Source organism: Macrosteles quadrilineatus, unplaced genomic scaffold (assembly GCF_028750875.1).
Source record: "Macrosteles quadrilineatus isolate MER2022 unplaced genomic scaffold, UCM_ALF_1.0 Scaffold_1__1_contigs__length_201487025, whole genome shotgun sequence".
Taxonomy (NCBI): domain Eukaryota; kingdom Metazoa; phylum Arthropoda; class Insecta; order Hemiptera; family Cicadellidae; genus Macrosteles; species Macrosteles quadrilineatus.
Window position 1 is genome coordinate 79,090,838 of NW_026542594.1, and position 20,833 is coordinate 79,111,670.

General features: G+C 35.5%; 1 protein-coding gene across 1 annotated transcript in view; it reads right to left on the reverse strand.

Annotated features, from left to right (window-relative positions):
* The window catches only part of LOC128982482 (ADP-ribosylation factor-like protein 16), a 30,750-nt gene extending 13,011 nt beyond the window's left edge, over positions 1-17,739 (reverse strand). The window contains exons 1-2 of the mRNA XM_054401446.1: positions 17,701-17,739; positions 9,835-9,998 (exon numbers count right to left, since the gene is read on the reverse strand). Of these exons, the coding sequence (XP_054257421.1) occupies positions 9,835-9,942 (108 nt within the window). The 5' untranslated portion in view covers positions 9,943-9,998; positions 17,701-17,739. The remainder of the gene's footprint in view (positions 1-9,834; positions 9,999-17,700) is intronic.
* Between the last annotated feature and the right edge of the window lie 3,094 nt (positions 17,740-20,833).

Below are 20,833 nucleotides of genomic sequence, written 5' to 3' on the forward strand. Positions count from 1 at the left end.
ACTTTTCGTCAGTATGACAGTGTATATGGTTTAAATGAAAAATATGCTCAACTTTTATTAAAAAATGTGAAAATTGATGCTTCCTTTAAATCAGTTGAAACATCCCAACAAAAACAAAACTTCGAATGTGGTTTGGTTTACATGTTATAGTTGATGCGAAACTAATAATAAATCAAATTGTAAATGATAAGTATGTTCATATGAAAGTAAAAAAAAAAACTCTTTACCCCAATCCCCAAAAAATAACACCCATTTTGAAATCAATGAAGTAAAAGACTGTAAAAATCTTGACAAACGCAAAATATCCTCAGAAGAAGAAAGTAGATCCGGTCCAATCCTCAAAAAAACAAATCAATTTCATAAGATTAACAAACCTATGATAAAAGTAAGATCTAAATCTACAAAAGTGATAAACCAAACTTTATTCAAAAACAGATTTTCAATACTTGGATCAGATGAAGTAGAAATTACTAGCACAAATATAACAAATATTAATGACAATACAAAAAATGTAAATAATCTTAATAAAAACTCAACTCCTATAACCAATGAAACTTAATCACATAAAAAATCAAAAAAAGGAAAACATTTTAGTACAGTATTAAAAGACAAAAACCAAATTCTTACCAGATTGTCAAACTAAAATTATTAATAACGTACCAAACAACAATGAAGACGAAACGGAAAATTATGTTGATGTACTGAATTCTTCTACTAGTATATTGAAAAACATGAAGATTGAGAACATTGAAAATAACAATAGGCCTACTCTTAAAGAGAAAACTAAATTGAGTTATCTCATTAATAAAAAAAAACTAGAATTTTATCAGACAGTCATGGAAGAAGCATAAGGAACTTGCTAAACAAAAATATTAAACATGACGAATCATTTGAAGTTTATAGTAGTTTTGTAACACCAAATGGTCCAAATTTTAAGTATACCGGTACTGAAAATAGTTTTGACTATAATAAAAAAAGTATGGATAAAAATGATTTTATAGTAATTATGTGTGGAACAAATGACATTTGCTTAGAATTAAATATTGGTGATTTTTTTTAAACATTGAAGAAAGAATAAGAAGATTATCTCACACAAATGTTTGTCTTATTGGCCTACCTTGGAGTTACGATTTACCAATGCTGAACAAAAAAATATCAACAATAAATTAAAAGCCAGGGGTGCCCATCCCCCCCCTAGACTCATGACGCACCCCCCTCCCCCCAATTGAGCAACATCCCCCCCCCAACCATAAATGATGTACACAACAAATGAGAAACATTATTCCCCCGCCCAGCACTATTTGTAAAACTATAAAAGAAGTTTTATAACTTTTTTTAGATATTTAAAATTCAAACCCAGTTAATCTATATAAATTAAGTTATAGTTATGCCTGTACATTGCTCAGAATTATACATATTTTGGGTTATTTATGTTTTATACATTGAAGAAGTTGAAACATGTCTTTTCTCAATTTATGTCCGTCTGGCACGGCCCAGAAGGCATTTTATGCAGCCTACTCTAAAGAAAACTAGAGTACCGATTATGATTCTAATGGTTTAATTGTATCCACAGGATTGGCGAGAGAGTTCTTATAGCCATTAAAATATGGCCTCACTATTTTGGAAATAAAATAACGGACGATCAAAAACCCAATTTTGTGTGATTTTTCTAGTTTATTTTCTCCATGTTTACTACATACGTCATTAATTTATGAAATACTAATAATCTGTTAAGAGAACACGTCATATATGAAATTACGAACAGCTGTTTTAATAAAGATTCCTTTTCCTAGCTGTCACTGATATGTTTACATAAATGTTGTTTACGAATACTGTGTAGGCCCTAACCATTTCCGATCACGTTTGTAAGCAAATCCAAAACCAAGTGAGATTAATAACCGTGTGGCTTTGGCTTACATAACGGGTTTGATTTATCACGGGTAGTAGTAACTGCAAATTAAATTAAATAACTAGCCATTATCCAGATCGGGAACCGGAGATTCTGTGTGTATCAAGTTGTACTTGAATTTTGATTACAGGGAAAAGACCGTGAATCAGTGTTCTACAGGACTGGAAAACTTATCTTTCTATTAAAAATAAAATTAGAGTTTTATAAGTCACCTTAATTTAAGGAATTTTTTATTGTTAGAATATCCATATAGCGTTCGTAACCTCTGCTTAACGAATTGTCAGCGTCTTTCTCGATATAACGATCCCCTCTCCCTCCCTTTAGAAACATCACAGCTCCTTTGATGAAAATGAAATGGAAACAACGCTTGCGACAACAGTCGTCTTAGTCGAGGCGCTGAGGGGGTTTGAGCATGCATAAAAGTGTAACAAAATTTGACTTTTGATTGTTGCTATGGGTACCTAGTAGATGAAGAAAATCGATGTTGTCGCATTTCTAGGTGGTTAATAACATGGGGGGGAGGGGGTGAAGTTGGGGGGCCGCCCGGGGGGCCGCCGCGCACAAAATAGCTTATATCTCAAGAACCAAAAGTCATATGAATACGTTAGACATGTCAAACTGTGCAGAAAAATGCATTCTACAAAGATATTATGTAGTAGTTTCACGGAAATTGACAAGAAGTTACTAAAAATTATATTTTTTAAATTTACGATAAGTATAATCAGGAGTATAATTGTTTTTGTTGTTGTTTAGAACCACTAATTTTTTTATTGACAACTTTTGAGAGTAGTACACAATAGGTAAATAGTATTAGTATTTCTGTATAATGAAACTATTGCGGTACATAACTTAACAGCTATACAATCCTCAGATCCAATAAACATAACACAAACAAAGGCGCAAAACGCGTCGCGGTCATTGTTCCTGCTGCTTTAACTATTAATGGCGAGTACAGTTCAAGCTGATACTTATATTATACTTTTAGAAAGATGGAGATTCTGAAGATTCATTTTCATATATATAAAATAGTATTGAGTGACTATTATGTAGCGAGAAATATAGTTTGTAAAAGAAGAGAGTTCAAAATAAATTTTGGTGGTTGATCGTTTCCACCACCTGACCAGGCAGCACAATTGGTGCAACAGCTGTTTCGGCGATCGCGTAAAGGTAGTGTAAACGATACGAGTAGAAAATGTTAAATACAAGCCTTGGCGAGTGCCTTAAAAACTTCTACGAGTGTAGTTAACACTATTTACGCGAGTTGTGTGCACTAATTAACCTGCGACAGTATTTTAATTACAAAAAACCACTACTCAAAACTTAAAAAGAGAGGTTATTTTTTCTTTACCCCTCATTGTCTCTGACAGTAATGCAACGAATCATCGCACCAATCGTTAACAATTAAATTTGCTTGAACAGCTGATTAGTTGAAGTTCGAAGCATTATAATTTTACTTCTTCTCTCTCAATCCTTGACCCTATCTGGGTACCAGTGGTGGTTATATTTTGGCCCTTTTGTAGTGGTAACATATATTTTACCAGAGAACAGTTACATGCCCATATAAGTAGATATGTACTATATATTATGTTTCAGTGATAAATGTAGAATATAATAATATAAAAATATATATTTTTCAGCAATGCTTTTAGGCGTAGCAAGAGGTTGGCAAATTTTTGGATTATGCAAATTAGAAATGTCCAAATCAACCCGCAAAAATCATAAAAATAAGGTTTTTATCCATATTATCGAAATGTTAAGGTTGTGTAAAATATGAATCCTTACGTAGAAATACCAATGTTTTTTTTAAATACGCATAAAAATAAAATTTTAAAAAACTACAAAACTATTTTAATTACCAAATTTTATTTAATTGTTGTATAAGAAATAAATTTATTGCATCAACAGTAAATAAATATTATACTGCTGTAACAATTCAGTATTTTCACAAAAATTTTCAATACAATAATTTAATTTTTACCATATGTTTTTATTTTTATCAATATGTCAATCTATCTCCCTTTATCAAACCTTGTATAATATATGGCCAAACAGACCAATAGGTAATTGATTCAATACAATATAATATAGAACATTTGCAAATAACCTTATTTCATGTAAATATATAATAGCCTATAACCTTTTGTAACAAAATTGCTTCAAATTAAATATAATTTTACTTAAATAACTTGTCAAAATTCAAATTTAGCTCTATAGCAAATTAAAATTGTTATAATATATGTGTGAACAGTGGCCTACAATTTTCCGTGATAAAGTCAGCATTGACATATGTGAATGCAACAATGCATCAAACCTTCTTCACTTCCAAGAGTGCTGAGCTAGTATGAAGATATAAATTGAAAACTGCATATTTTAATATAAAAATTTATAAAAAAGTGCATATATTTGGAATAAATTAGTGAAATTTGATTAAAGAAGATCCGTCCTTGTTACAAACATTAATAACTACACAACATCAAGAAATTTAACTGTGAAGAAGACATCAATTTTGGTGAGATCACTACAGTAGACATTTTCTTTCCTTGGATCGAAGCCATTAGAACATTTTTAAGCCTAACTTTTGAACTTTTGTAGCAGAATTTAAAAGTCAAGAAACTAATAGAAGCTTATTCAGAACATTAATTAATTCAACCTATCAGAAAATAATTCGAACATAATTTATATTTCAAAACAAAATTTAATTAGGCTATATATAATCACAAGGCCGCTCGATCACCCCACCTGAGATCTATTGTTATTAAATTAGAACTATTGTAATAGGCCTAGCCTAAAGCTTAAATTAGTAAATTCATTTGCCACCCTTTGTAAACTTTTATTGTGAACCCTTAGTTTCTTTTCTTTTACCATCAATTTTGTATTGTAATGAAATAAATTTAAGTTTAGATACTGTACTTGGAGTTTCCATTGTATTCCTAGCTTACACTGGTTACAATGCATAATTAAAGAGTAAAAGCTCTTTCTAAAAATATATAGTTAAATGTAGTTGAAATCAAAATTTCCTGAGTAATTTACGTCAGAATGTGAAATGTTAACATTTTTTTACGAAAACATAATTTTTATGACCTTTTCAAAACTACATAAAATTGTTATAACCAACCTCAGATTCGGAGATATATAAATTGTATGGAATTTATTGCAGTTTCAGATCGTGATGGAAACAATCCACCACAAAAATTTATTTTGAACTCTCTTCTTTTACAAACTATATTTCTCGCTACATAATAGTCACTCAATACTATTTTATATATATGAAAATGAATCTTCAGAATCTCCATCTTTCTAAAAGTATAATATAAATATCAGCTTGAACTGTACTCGCCATTAATAGTTACGGCAGCAGGAACAATGACCGCGACGCGTTTTGCGCCTTTGTTTGTGTTATGTTTATTGGATCTGAGGATTGTATAGCTGTTAAGTTATGTACCGCAATAGTTTCATTATACAGAAATACTAATACTATTTACCTATTGTGTACTACTCTCAAAAGTTGCCAATAAAAAAATTAGTGGTTCTAAACAACAACAAAAACCATTATACTCCTGATTATACTTATCGTAAATTTAAAAAATATAATTTTTAGTAACTTCTTGTCAATTTCCGTGAAACTACTACATAATCTCTTTGTAGAATGCATTTTTTCTGCACAGTTTGACATGTCTAACGTATTCATATGACTTTTGGTTCTTGAGATATAAGCTTTTTTGTGCGTGGCGGCCCCCCGGGCGGCCCCCCAACTTCACCCCCTCCCCCCCATGTTATTAACCACCTAGAAATGCGACAACATCGATTTTCTTCATCTACTAGGTACCCATAGCAACAATCAAAAGTCAAATTTCGTTACACTTTTATGCATGATCAAACCCCCTCAGCGCCTGGACTATCTGCTCCGTTTTACACTTCTGTCTGCTGTGCGCTATGTTACAACAGATTTAAGATACAACAGCTGGGGAATGATGACGATATAATGCTTAGTAAACTGTGATTGAGTGATTAGTAGTTGAGTGATTGTTTTTTTGATGGTAACTTTAGTAAGACTGTGATTGGCCAATGAGTAGGCCTAAATATGGCGACTTGTTGAATTTGTGTATGAATTGAAGAGAAACCTATTAAAGAACAGAAGAACAAAGAAAAAGAATAACAAGATTGTTCTCGTTACATTCTTTTTTAAGAGTGTTTTAAATTATCTCTAAATATAATTTTACACTTTTTTATTACTTATGTATCAATTCCTATGCTTTGATCCAGCACCTATCGGTAGCCTATCCGTCTATCATGAACAGTACCTTATATAACACTTCCTAAAAGTTCCTTTTATATTTACGTTATTTATAGCAATGCAATGTATGGCTAGTAATTAGTTGAGTTTGAGTTAGCTACAATTTTAAACGTTGCCGTTTGTACAACTGAACCAAGATAAATGATTTGAAATTTACAATAATAACATTATTGCACAATAATAATGATTGTGCAACATTGAATTTCGTTTATAAAAATGCAAATCGTGACGTTAATGGCTGTTTACAGCGTTTTAATGAGTTTGCCATCTGTTTTTATACTATATTGGATTAACCGTATTTTTTATTACCCCCCCTCACCCTATTAACTCAGGTAATCGAGTATCTACACAATAGTGTAAAGTATTGTAGCCTATGCTACTTGATTGTATTTTAACGAGCTTTATGTCAACAAAGCGTTCTGTGCTAAGTCGCGGTGTAGCTGGACGTGTCTACCACGCGTTATCTTTATCTATCACAGCTCACAGCAGTTGAGCTATCCCGTGCGCTCCCTTAGATCTCACGTCTTGCTAATCTTAAATCATAACTTTCTACACGAATTCTAAACTACCCTAAAATCCAATTTTAACTAATTTAATTCAATAATATAACTATTGTCATTAATGAATCCACTTTCTATCTGGCGACTTCGTAATATATTTTGGATTGTCGTCACGTTGAACACTGTTGCAATTAGCTTTAGCCACCCCCCCCCATTTTAATTTTTTTAGCCCCCCCCCCAAGAATTTCAATGACGCAGTCTGCGTCACAGCCCCCCCTTGTGGGCACCCCTGTAAAAGCTATATGAATTGACTATTTTAATACGGGGTGCGATCTTATAGGAGAAAGATCTACTTTTCCCACGTGACAACATTGGGTGTATTTGCCCCAATTCTCGTCTCTCATCAAAAATACAGAGCATTGCAATTTCTGCATATCTGATCCATAGGCCCCAGACAATGCAATGCAGGATTTAGGTTCGTCAAGCCAGGTCTTCTCTCTTCTGCATCACGTCTAATACACATCAAATCTCGCACCAATCTCCGTCCCTGCATGTTTTCCCTATTTATTCTTCGGACTCTTGGCATTGTTTATTTAAGTATTTTTTCAGTAAAAACAAAAAAAAAATGTTTATGATATTATACGTTAAGGGTTATCATTTACTATCTCACATGAATATAAATATAAGTCATAAAATAAAATGATCAAACATCATATGTTATATTAGATTATCAGCAAGTAAAAAATGTCTTGCTTCCAACTTTTTCTTTCTGACAGCAACTGGAGTTTTATATCAACTTCAATTCCCATGTTATTGTGGAAGAAAAAAAATACTTTAAAGGCACCCCCCACATTTCTGAAAAATAATATTGAAAAACAAAAACCTTAATGCAAAACTACGAATTGGGACAAACATTTTGACAACTCAAACAGTAAAATCGGTCCAGGAATAACGGAGGAGTTTTGTTCACAAAAAACAGCCTTCACGTATTAATATAAGAGATATATACATATAATGTATAACATTTTGAACGGTTGGAATTTTTGGCCTCTGGGGACATCAAAATAAAAAAGTAAATCAGTCCCGGGCCTAGGTCTTACTGTGCCACCTACAGTAATAGCTACTTCCCTATAAGGTATTACTCTATTTTCAATTCCTGGGAAAATATTCGCAAGAATTATTTTGAACAGAATCAAAGAGGTTGTTGATAGGAGTTGAGAAGGGAGCAAGCTGGGTTCAGAAGGAACCGCTCATGCACAGACCAAATAAATACGATGAGGATAATAATCGAGCAAAGTAATGAGTTCAGAGTAGGCTTGTATCTAGTTTTTATTGACTTCCTGAAAGCCTTTGACTCCGTAAAAAGAGAGAGTATTTGGAAGGCACTTAGAAAATTTGAGATTCCTAACAAAATAATAGTTCTTATAAAGGAGATGTACACAAATTACCATTGTAGAATAATTCATAATGGTAAACTAAGTGATCCTTTGGAGGTAAAGTTAGGAGTTAGGCAAGGCTGTGTTCTGTCACCAACACTTTTTGTGATAGTTCTAAACCAGGTTTTGCAAAATATATCAGAGAAAGGAGCTAGAGGCATATCCTGTGGTCTCCAACAGAGGCTTGAAGAACTGGCCTATGCTGATGATATTTGTTTCCAGTCCCATAGATTTGATGACATGACAGCCAAGTTGCAGGATTTGGAAAGTGAACAATCTACAGGCTTAAAAATAAATGTAAAGAAAACAAAATCGATGAGGATAAATGTAGCGAATAACAACAGTTTCAGAATATCAGATGAAGAAATCGAAGAGGTGAACAGCAGATTTACATATCTGGGGGGAAGCGTCTTAACAAGAGCGGGAGGAGCTGATAAATATGTTATGTCAAGAATTACTAAAGCTAATGTTGCTTTTGTACAGTTGTATCCAGTGTGGAAGGCTCAAATGACATTTCGACCAGAACCAAGTTGAAGATATTTAGTAGCAACGTCAAGTCTGTCTTGCTGTATGGGTGTGAGACTTGGAAGGTATCTTCATCTTTGACTCAAAAGCTCCAAGTTTTCATCAACAGATGTTTGAGGAAAAACTGAAGATCTACTGGCCCGAGGTTATTTCAAACAGAGAGCTGTGGAAATCTGCAGATGAAGAACCTGTAGATATACAGATTAAAAAATACAAGTGGCGATGGATTGGAAATACTCTTCGTAAAGATCCAGATGCTGTAGAGAGGCAGGCCTTGAGCTGGAATCCCCAGGGGCATATACGAAGAGGAAGGCCTAGAATGACTTGGAGAAGAACTATAGAAGAAGAAATAAAAGGTGCAGGGAAAAACTGGAGGGAAGTGAGAGCCTTGGCTGCCAACTGAGTCTGATGGCGTTGTTTCGTGGAGGCCCTATGCTCCATGCAGGAGTGAAAGGAGATGTCAAGTAAGTCAAATATAAGGAAATTCGCCTATAAGACAAAATAGCTGTCTGCTAGATAAACTGATGGGTGTGTTGCTAGCCTAGTGGTTAGCATCTCGGACTTCGGTGCGGGAGGGACGGGTTCAATCCCCGGCACATCCACAAAACTTTAATGGGTTTGGACCGCTTTCCCTTAAAAGTGTTTGTGTTTGACTTCACAAACAAATGCCACTGGCGTATATAGCCTACGAGCAAAAAAAAAAAAAAACAATAAAAAAACTCACCGGTCTCCCAGAACGATGCATTTTCTGCACTGGTCCTGTACCGGTGCACTGGTTCGTGTTCCTAGAACCTATGCCATACAGTAGTCCCCACCCCGTTGAAAACTCAGGGCTTCAGCAGAACATCAACAAGCACAAATAAAAATATACATCTACCCTGTACAAATAGGTTCTCTGATAAATAAATAGATCAAGTTACGGTATGTATTATGAATATTTGTTATGTCATTTGTATGTTTTTTTCCCCGACAGTAAAATTATTCTTTGTTTAGCATGGAATTATCTTTAGATGTGTTTAATAAACTTAAATCCTCAACGTTGTTGGATGCAGATACTGCCCATCATTCTTTAAACTCCCCTGGTATATGTTTTATGGTAGCATATATCAGATTCAGATTTAGAATTTATTTCCAACACTAAAAGAACTATGAGGTGAGCTATAAGTTTACCTGTGACTGGTCAAACAGTGTGACAGCCACTAGGTTTGTCCCTGTCGTTGGTACAGTTGCTGTTGTGTTGTCTACAACGTGCCGTCCCTGCAACTTACGCAGCAACATACTCTTGCCTGAACCGGTAGGTCCCACGCATAAACAAATGGCCTTCTGGGGCTGCCCTAAAATACATTCTAATGATAATGATAAAATAATAGTTATAACCAATACAAAAAAAATGTTATACTTGTTGTACCAACACAAAATAAACACAGTATATCAGCAAACTGACACATACTTCTTCCCGTTCCCGTTAACTGGTCAACAACCTCTTAATGGTTAAGTAGTGGGAGTAACCATGATATTTTATGTATAAAATCACTAATTGCAATAACTTTTGAAACACAATTCCAACTACAGCTTTGGAGGTGTACCATTTTGTTTAGAGTTAAAATAACCATAACATACTATAAATTTGAATCAAAATCATTAGAGCCATTTTTTTGAAATTCTGTAATTCTACAGACAAGCTTTGAGTTTAAGTTTTGTCTGAAGGAGAATGATCTGGTAAATAGTGTAGGAAGAAACCAAAAATCTTAATTTGAAGTTTAAAATTAAATTTTAATGTCAAGCAAGAACGACATTTCAACAAACGTATAGAATGACAAGCCAATCAAAAGAATGTGTAATTTAATACCGGTACTCATCAAATTTCAAATATGATTTTAGTTTCCCAACACCAAATGACAACACTATTTCATAGATATTTGATAAATAGTAAATAAGGACAATATTATTGAGTTTCTAATATCTTAATAAGAAGTAAATGAAAATTCTTGATTAGGTAGTTTATCAAACACTACATTACCTTATAATTGTTAGAATTTTAATTTACCTTGAGACATTATTTAGTCAGAATTTTAATGAAAATTGGCTGGAACAACAAATAATAATTATTACAGTATTATATAGAAGATATAATCAATGTTATTATTATCTAAATGTTCAATTTTTATCCTCTTATTATTCAATTTTCATCTCAATAAATTCTACATTCTTCCAAATGGTGGTTTATAACTATAAAAGCTTGATGGGTGTAATGTTATACATAAAAATAGTGGACTATAGTTAGATTAAGTTGATTCACCCAATTTAGTGATTATTTAATGTGCTTCTTTACTCATAGTCTTCTCTTGCACAACAACTGACATTGACAACGAGAACTGACTAATATTGTTCAAAGTTGCTAGGCAACCATAGAAGTAAAGCCAATGAGCCAATAGAGTATGGAGGTCATATTAGTTTATTACTATATGAAATGAATACTTGATGCCATATATAAATTATTGTAATTTCCTGCATTCTTATTCTGAATACAAACAGATTCAATAACACACCTAAATAGCCAATGGTATAAAATGCATTCATCTACTGTACTATAGAGTAGACTAACTAACCACAAGTAGACTTCTCGTCCCATGTTAATTTTTGAAGCTCGTTTTTGTGTCTAGTTCATGTCCGGTTACACTGAGTGTTAGAGTTGACGAAATTTTGTTTATATTATTTTAGGGTTCATTTAATGATCTATGCTTTACTGTTTCGTTATATAACTAGAGGACGAGTTTTTTTTTATGATTAGATCATTTATTTGGTTACACGAGGACGTGGTTTTATAGCTATTTACCTTGCAAGTGTAGTAAGAGCGTTTTTACATCACGCAGGTGAATGTTGTGCAACGAGCGGAAGCGAGTTGCATAATTTACCGAAGTGATGTAAACTCGCTCTTGCGTAACGTGTAACGTACAACATTTTACCTGACCCGACAATATACAGGGGGTTACGAACAATATTTTTCATTATCCATTTCACTCATCTTCTAACAGTAACGTTCATTTACAAACAAAAGCTAGGTTAGGAAAATTCTTCAAAACATAACAATAAAATTCAAGCGCACAGCTGATTTCTAGCGTTGAACGTCGTTGGCTCCATAGAGGTATATTTTTTAAGTTAAGCACTCAATGTTATTTTACCTAACCCGCCATGTTAAACTTCCCCATCCCAAGCGTGATGTATATAACTTCGTTACTTCTCGAGTGATGTAAAGTTGAAAAAAACTCACTCGGTGATGTAATGAAACCCATTTAAATAACATTGAGTGCTTAACTTAAAAAATATACCTTTATGGAGGTATATTTTTTAAGTTAAGCACTCAATGTTATTTTACCTAACCCGCCATGTTAAACTTCCCTATCCCAAGCGTGATGTATATAACTTCGTTACTTCTTGAGTGATGTAAAGTTGAAAAAAACTCACTCGGTGATGTAATGAAACCCATTTAAATAACATTGAGTGCTTAACTTAAAAAATATACCTCTTTGGAGGTATATTGGTCTTTTGTGATCACTGGTGCTACTCTAACCTTGCCCAACGTTATCTACGGCGAATCGTCCCCACTCCGACTACTGGAAACGCTCCTCACTAGCATTGCCGACGGCGTCATGGGCAGACGTCGCTACGTTTTCCTACATTTTACATGGACTCTTCAATTCTCATTAAATCACAATTAACTTCATTTTGTCAGTTTTCAGTTTTTTCAATATACCAGTCATTTTTAACTTCACCAGTGCTAGTCATTTCCCTTGTTGTTGCCCCCGCACCCTTGGTCTACACCGCTGCTGTCTACCGCTTCCATCCCTTGGACTACCCACTACCTTGGACGAGACGGACATCATCCACCTTCAAGACATCCGACAAGGTAACGGTAGCCAGCATTAATTTTGTTTTGTTCAAACCGCCTACGGCTTTCCGCTAACCGTACAAGTATGTTATAGTCCTTTAAATTCTGAACAGAATGGTACGAATCCCATTTCCGTAAAAATTATGGTTCAAAAGTTATTGTAAATTTTGTTATTTTCCCATAAAAACCCATAAAATAAGAAAAAAATTAGATTTTTGGAGAAAAGCTGGTTTTGATCAAAATAAATTTGTTGTTGTCCTTATAATTCTAAAATAAAAAAAATGTACAGCACCCCATTCATTGAGTGTTAAAATACGCAACTAAGTAGCGTCCCCATCTCAATTATTGATAATTGATAATTGGTAATCGACCATTAATTGCTGTAACAATTATGGCTCAAAAGTCATATCATATACTCTCACCGTACCTATGATAAAGGTTGTTGACAAGCTTATGGGAGAAAGTATGTACCAGAATGCTGATAGGTACCGTTTATTTTAAATTTCACTCTGTCGAAGTTGATATCGCCACTATACTGTACGTGATTCAATTCCTTTGATATCACGGACGATTAATACCAAACATTAGAAATAACAAAATAAATTTTAACAAAAACTAGGTATCTTCTTTATTGTATTCAACAAAACAACATACTAAACTATTTTCTGTTTACAAAACAATTGAAAAACATATGACTGTTTATGTATTAATTATTAAACAGTCTTTTGGCAAACTTATATGAAATATATTGAGGGGTTTTCTTTATCAATGATTAATCATCGTACGTCAATCATCCCCCCCAAAACCCTCAATATATATTTCAAATCTTCCTCTTTCTAGACCTTAAGTTGTAACCAGGTAAGGCATCGTTATGGTCTTCTGCTTCTAGTTCATTATCTTCGGCTTGAGTTGCTTCACGGAGAGTTTGTGGGAGTATTTTCAACTCCGACATGTGTACCTTAATTGGTGGATCAGACCTCAAGAGGTACACTCCCTTCCCTAGCTTGTGTTCCACCTCAAATGGTCCAAGCCATTTCCGTGCCATCCCTGCATGCACATTTTTAAGCTTATTACTCAAGGGATGGTTTCGCCTAAGAACCAACGTACCCGGTTTCAGGTCCTGCTCTTCAGGTACATCGTTTCTCTCTGCTTCCCTCTTCGAACTCTCTTCGGCTTGTCGATTCATACGTTTGATTTGTTTTGCGTTTTCTTCATGCCATGCAGTCAAATTCATAGTTTCAGGAGACTGTTCATGCATAAAGTTCCAATCACCAGTTCTTTTTATTTCCCGACCAAGAAAAAGTTCTGCTGGGGAGAACCCTGTGACGCGATTCACTCGCTGTCTGATGGCCAGGAGAGACTCATGCAAGTGTTGATCCCATTTGGTATGTTCTTTGTCGAACAAATGAATCCTGAACAGCTTCTTAAGCTCCTGATTTCTCCGTTCAGTAGGATTTGCCTGAGGATGGTATATTGGCGTTCAATAGCCCACTCAGTTAAAGTCCGCAACCATTGTTTTGACGTGAACGGACTGCCATTATCTGTGAGAAGACATCGTGGATAACCATACCGACTAAAGACCTCTGTTCGTAGGAGCTGTAGGATTCTTCCCGATGTAGCTTCAGGAATGGCAAATGCTTCGACCCACCTGGTAAAAAGGTCTGTCACCACCAAAATTCCAGTCTTCCCTCGAGATGTTCTGGGATATGGTCCCATAAGATCTAGAGCCACAACCTCCCACAGCTGGTGTGGCCGACGTCCTCTCATGCTTGTACTAGCTTTTTGGTTGTTGGCCTTGGTACAGGCACAGATAGTGCAGGATTGGACGTAGTTCTTGATGTCCCGATGCATATTTACCCAGAAGAAACGACGCCGAATCGAAGTGTAGGTCTCGTCTTGTCCTGGATGGCCAGCTTCAGGGCTGTCGTGGTACTTCTCTAGAATCCTTACGGCCTGAGACTTCGGAACTACAATCACAGGAGAAGATTCTGATAGATGAGATTTATACATAAGTATACTGTCTTCCAAGCGAAAGTTCTTATAGCATGTCTTGAACTGGAATGGGACAGCTTCAGAATTTGTGTAACGATTGGTTATCCAGGATTTCATTCTACTACAAGCTGCATCTTCATTCTGCCATTTCTTTATCAGTTCCAAGTCAATGTCACAATTTTCCCGTTGTGCCACCATAAGAACAGGCTCAATCTGTTTTAACTTCATTGGGACTGGAACTTCCCTCTCCATGAGTTCTTTGGATATCTCACCACTGTCTACCGGGTTTCTTGACAAGCTATCAGCGGCTTGATTTAACTCTCCTGGGACGTGATGTATTTCAAAGTCAAAATCGGCCAAAATTAAGGACCATAGCATCAGTTTTGACTTGGTTCCGGATACTTTGTTTAGCCACTGTAGTGATGAGTTATCAGTGAATAATTTAAATTTTCTTCCCTCGAGATACCCCCTGAATTTCCCTACTGCCCACACTACCGCTAGAGCCTCCTTTTCAGCTGTACAATAGCTTTTCTCAGAAAGGGAAAGTTTCCTGCTTGCATACTCAATGATATCCTTGCCTCCTTCTATTCGCTCTTGAAAGAGAACAGCCCCAAGACCTACATTACTGGCATCTATCTGTAAGCATATTTCCCGATTGGGGTCCAAATAAGCTAATCCTGGAGAGTCACAGATGGATCTCTTTATCTCACTGAAAGCTTTCTCTTCCGTCTCGGTCCATTTAAAAGGTTTATTTTTATGAAGAAGGTCAGTTAGAGGTGAAACCTTGGATTCAAAATGAGGTACAAAACAACTGTACCAACCGCACAGGCCCAAAAACTGTCGAACTTTACGCTTCGTACCAGGTCTTTCGTACTCTTCAATAGCCTTGTTTTTCTCAGTTTGCCTCTCTAATCCTTTGTCTGTTAACACATGACCCAAATATTCTACTGAGTTGGACGCAAAGTGGCATTTCTTCACCTGACAGGTAAGTCCATGAATTTTCAATCTTTCTAATACTCTAGCCAAATGTTCCAAGTGATCAGAAAATGTTTTGCTGTAAACTAGTATATCGTCCAAATAAACTTGACAAAATTCACCAACATAACCTGACAAAACTTTGTCCATCAGACGCATGAATGTTGCTGGGGCATTTTTCAATCCAAAGGGCATAACACGGAATTGATATAGTCCCCTTGGTGTTGAAAAAGCGGTCATAGGCCGAGATGATTCTTCTACCTCTACTTGCCAATAGCCAGAATTCAAATCTAAAGTGCTAAATACTTTGGCCCCACTAACTTGCTTAATCAGATGTCGTAGATCAGGCATTGGGTAAGCATCAGCAATAGTTTTATTGTTGACTTGACGTAAATCCACACAAAGTCTGTAGTCTCCGTTCTTCTTTTTGGGTAATACTATTGGTGAAGCCCATCCTGAAGACGATGGTTCAATTAGTCCTTGATTTTCCATTTCCTTTACTTTTTCTATGACAAACTTCCGTTTGTCGGGGTTAAGAGGGTAAGGTTTCTGTTTGACAGGTGTGTTATCTTTACAAGAGATCATATGTTTTACCGTAGTAGTGAACCCAATTCTGTCTGTAATTACCTCTGGAAAGATACTGAGTAAGTTAATCAAGTCTGTTCTTTGATTGAGATCCAAAATTCCCGTTTTCAGTTCATCCAAAACGTTGTTTTCTAATTCTGCTCCCAAATCAAAGTGTTTGTCCTCTAACCATCCCAATCTAACTCTATTCTTAATGCCAAAAAATATTTCATTTGCTGTGTAATCTATCAACACACCGTATTTAACAAGGAAATCATGCCCTAGTATGATTTCCGGGATTAAATCCTTAATCACTTTTACTGGAATTTGAATATATTCTTGAGAACATTTGGCTTCAAGAAAAGTAAATCCTTCGATTTTGTAATTTATATCTTGTACTGCACCTTTGACAACAGTTACACCGTCTGGACAAACAGGTTTTAACAATTTAGCCACCGTCATGCCAATAAACGAATGTGATGCTTGAGTATCAAGGGCTGCAGTATAATATTTGTCACCAATCTGTAAACTAATTGCCGGACGGGGATTACCCACACTCTCACTAGAAGTTTGACCAATATAAGTTTTTTCTGACTGGTAGTTTTGGGACTTAGAAACTTTTCTAGAACCATTCTCGTCCCTATTAGAACGGTTCTGGTCTAGTTTTCCGGACAACGGGCCTTCACATGCCCAGTTTGCCCACATTGATAACATTTAAAGGAGTTATCAGGGTTCGAAGTTCTGGTTTTTGAGGAATAAAAGCTTACCTCTTCGTCTAGCTTTGCTTCTATGCTCCTGAGTTCGTCAAATGATTTTGGTTGAGCTACCTTAACTAGAGACCTAATCTTATCATGTAAAAGTTCTATAATATAAGTAACACTCTCGTCAATACTCCCACCATCATTCATTCTCTTAAACAACTGTAACTTTTGAATAACAAATGCCCCAGCTCTCATGCCACTAGGTTGAACATCCGTCAAGAATTTCTTAGTGATTAATGCTTTGACAGACTCTGAATTAAATCTCTGCATAAACTCATGTTTGAATGTGTCCCATTCTAGACTTAGACCCTTAATGTTTTGCCACCAAGTACCTGCCGAAACCCTCAACTGTTGGCTCACAATCTGCAGATATATTTCTGACGGTATACACGTCCGTTTTAACAAAGACTCGCACGTAGCTAGACACGCTGTGGGACATTTCTCCAACCTCCCATGAAATTCCGGTAGGCTGTCTTTGATAATTTTGGGATCTACAGTAGGCATGAATGATAGTTGGGATTCTGGATTATTCAAAGTAATTGTCTTTTCCTGTGAGGATATCTGTGTTCCAATAGCTTGCATTTTATTGTTAGTTTCAATGTAATTAATTTTAGTTTCCAATTCATTTAATTTATCAGAGTTACCAACAAAATTTGTTTCTAATTTCGTAATTTTATCAATGGTTACGACAACATCTGACTCCAATGATTCGATTCTATTGTCTAATTTTGAATAGTTTTGAGAAATTTGTTCCATAAAAGATGACATATTACTATTAATATCTGCCGACTGTGTGTCAAGTTCCTCAGATTGGATATCTAGTTTCTCCGAAATTTTGGACAGTAGAATACTCACCGGGTCAGGTTGTGGTATTTGTTCTGCCAACTGGGTATTCCTAGAGGTGAGTCGGGACTGCAGTATCTGATACTTTGTATCGGATACTCACCAGTCCCGTGTGTAACTGTTACTCAAAACAAAAAGTATCTGATACTGGAGTACTCGTTCCTACTATTGAGTACTGGTACCGTACTGCTAAACCTTCAATCCAGTAGGTACCAGGACTCGTCTCGGGTATCAGTTCAGTAGTAGCCTACTCGTTTAAACTTAACTGAGTATTATAGCTGAAAATACATTATCATTTGTTAGTAATAACAAACTCCACAAATATGAAAACTGCTTTCATTGATCACTATAAATCAATAAACTGCTTAAGAACACATAGTAATCATTTTGTAAAGGAACTGAGTACTGCCAGTGGTATCACTAATGGTATTTGGTATTATACTGATACAGGAACACTCTACCGGGTACCAAATCCCGTCGGCCGTGATGAGTACTCATGAGTACAAAGTAATCATCAAAAGTACCTAACTGATACTCGAGAGTACCAGTACCGGTAGTAATCAGTATTTCGATGTACTCATTTAGCCCATCTCTAGGTATTCCGTCCTACCCGTGAATCGTGATCGAAGCTCGTAGGCTTTGATTCCTGTCCCCTTCTGCTCACCTTCTTCCAGGCCTTTCTCTAGCATTTCAGTTGTTAATTCTTCAACTCCTAATTTTGTCATTTCTAAATTATAAAAGTCCTGTCACGGTCGCCAATTGATATCGCCACTATACTGTACGTGATTCAATTCCTTTGATATCACGGACGATTAATACCAAACATTAGAAATAACAAAATAAATTTTAACAAAAACTAGGTATCTTCTTTATTGTATTCAACAAAACAACATACTAAACTATTTTCTGTTTACAAAACAATTGAAAAACATATGACTGTTTATGTATTAATTATTAAACAGTCTTTTGGCAAACTTATATGAAATATATTGAGGGGTTTTCTTTATCAATGATTATAAAAAAATATTATTATATGATATTGGTAACAGTATTTACCTTCAAAATGTTTCAGTTTTTTTTTCGGACACCCTGTATTTAAAACAATCCATCAAAAGCATAAAGCATAAATGCTAGTCCAGGATTAATATTACATTATAACAACATTTCTAGTGAAATTAAATTTGATACGTAGATTATTATTGTTAAAATAATTCTTCTAGTTGTATTATATGTGTAAATCAATCATAATAAACAAATGCTTTCTAAAATACCTGTCTGCAATATAAAACAGATGATTGTCACGGGGGATTTTAGTGTAGAAAAGGGTAAATGAGTGGGAGATTTACCATGATAGGGAAATCATATGTTGAATTCCAACCGCACAATAATTTTAGACAGACTATAATCATCGTACGTCAAAGTTAGAAGAATTATCGTAAGGGTTTAAAGCAACCGTCGATTTTGACGGATTTCGCCTAGTTTTTACTCAAATTTTTCATAAATAAGACATATTTATTCCCAATTTAAATATCATTAGATTTAACAAGTGCTTAGGTTTGCTACTACGGCGGGGAAGGTAAAAGGTGTTTTGACCAAACGTCAATAGTATAGGATGAAATAAAATAATATACCAAATTTTATCAACATATATCCATAAACAAGTAAACTACAACCGTTTTCATTTTCTCCAGAAGAATAACATGGAAATTTTTAGTTACACTTTTTGAATTTTCTCCGTAACTGTTAGGCACACAAAAGCGCTTCAATATACTAAATTATTTATTTTTTTAAGCTCTACAAAATGGTTGGGAAAGAAATTGTAAATTATTTTGTTTTTAGGGTCAAAAATGGGAAAAGCCGATTCCTATTCTATGAAACCCCCTATTAACCCCCATCCCCATGGTCCGATCTGCTGGTTCGGGAACTCGTTGGAATAAATGTAGGTTTACACGTTTATTATACCAAACTAGCTGTAACCCGCGGGCTTTGCCCCGTTAAACTTCTTAATTTTCAAGATGATCTCGTTCGCATGGCTCAATCACGTCCTGGTTGAAGTTCGTTCGCTACGCTCACTCACCTTTATGTTGGAGCTCGTTCGCTACGCTCACTCACCTTTAGGTTGGAGCTCGTTCGCTGCGCTCACTTGCCTTCAGGTTAGCTCGTTCGCTACGCTCACTTGCCTTCAGGTTAGCTCGTTCGCTACGCTCACTTGCCTTCAGGTCAGCTCGTTCACTACTCTAACTCGCCTCCAGGTTGAAGTTCGTTCGCTATGCTCACTCACCTTTTGGTTGCAAATTAGCTGTTGTCATAAATGTAAAAGAAATAATAGTGCTGCACCCTGTTGGTAATCCTTGTAACTTTAATGCTAGAGAACATCATAGAACAGAACCAACTTGTTTAATTGAAACAGCTGTTAAGATTCATTAATTCCATTTCTCATAAGGTTAACATGGGAAACTACAGAGCCACTGGGGCGGAGCCGATTGGACGGATCACGAAATTGATGGTGTATAAACCTATTCCATGAAATTCTACACGTATGTACCAAGTTTCGTGGCAATCGGTTCAGGGGTGTCTGAGTTTATCACTGCCAAATATATATATATATATATACAAACATCCTCTTTTATACTTATAGATTTAATCAAAATTGGATAATTTTTTTCGAGTTATCGTGCTAACGGACATATATATGTATAAATATTGTTTTGAACGGATGGTGTTTTTGGTCTCTGGGGACCTCAAAACGAAAAAGTAAATTGGTCCCGGGTCTAGGTCTCACCATGAGACATACGGTAATAGCTTATTACCTATAAGGGAAATTCGCTAAGAATGCAGGTAGGCTTGGTTTCAAACTAAAGGAACGGATGTCTAAATACTATACAGCCCGATGTGTAACTGACTGGGGATACAAATTCTAGACCACTTCTAGATGAGCTAGAGACTTGAAATTTTCGGTGGTTGTAGGTCTAGTGCCCAAACCACCCATAAAATTCCAAAAAGTCGCATTTTCAAATTTTAACCCCCCGAAATTTTGAATTCCCCCCCCCATGTTATTCTTATGGGGAATAACGTTAAAAATGGCCGAATTTGGTGTGCACCTCTGAGCGGTTTAGAAACGTGCTAGAGACTTGGAATTTGCGTA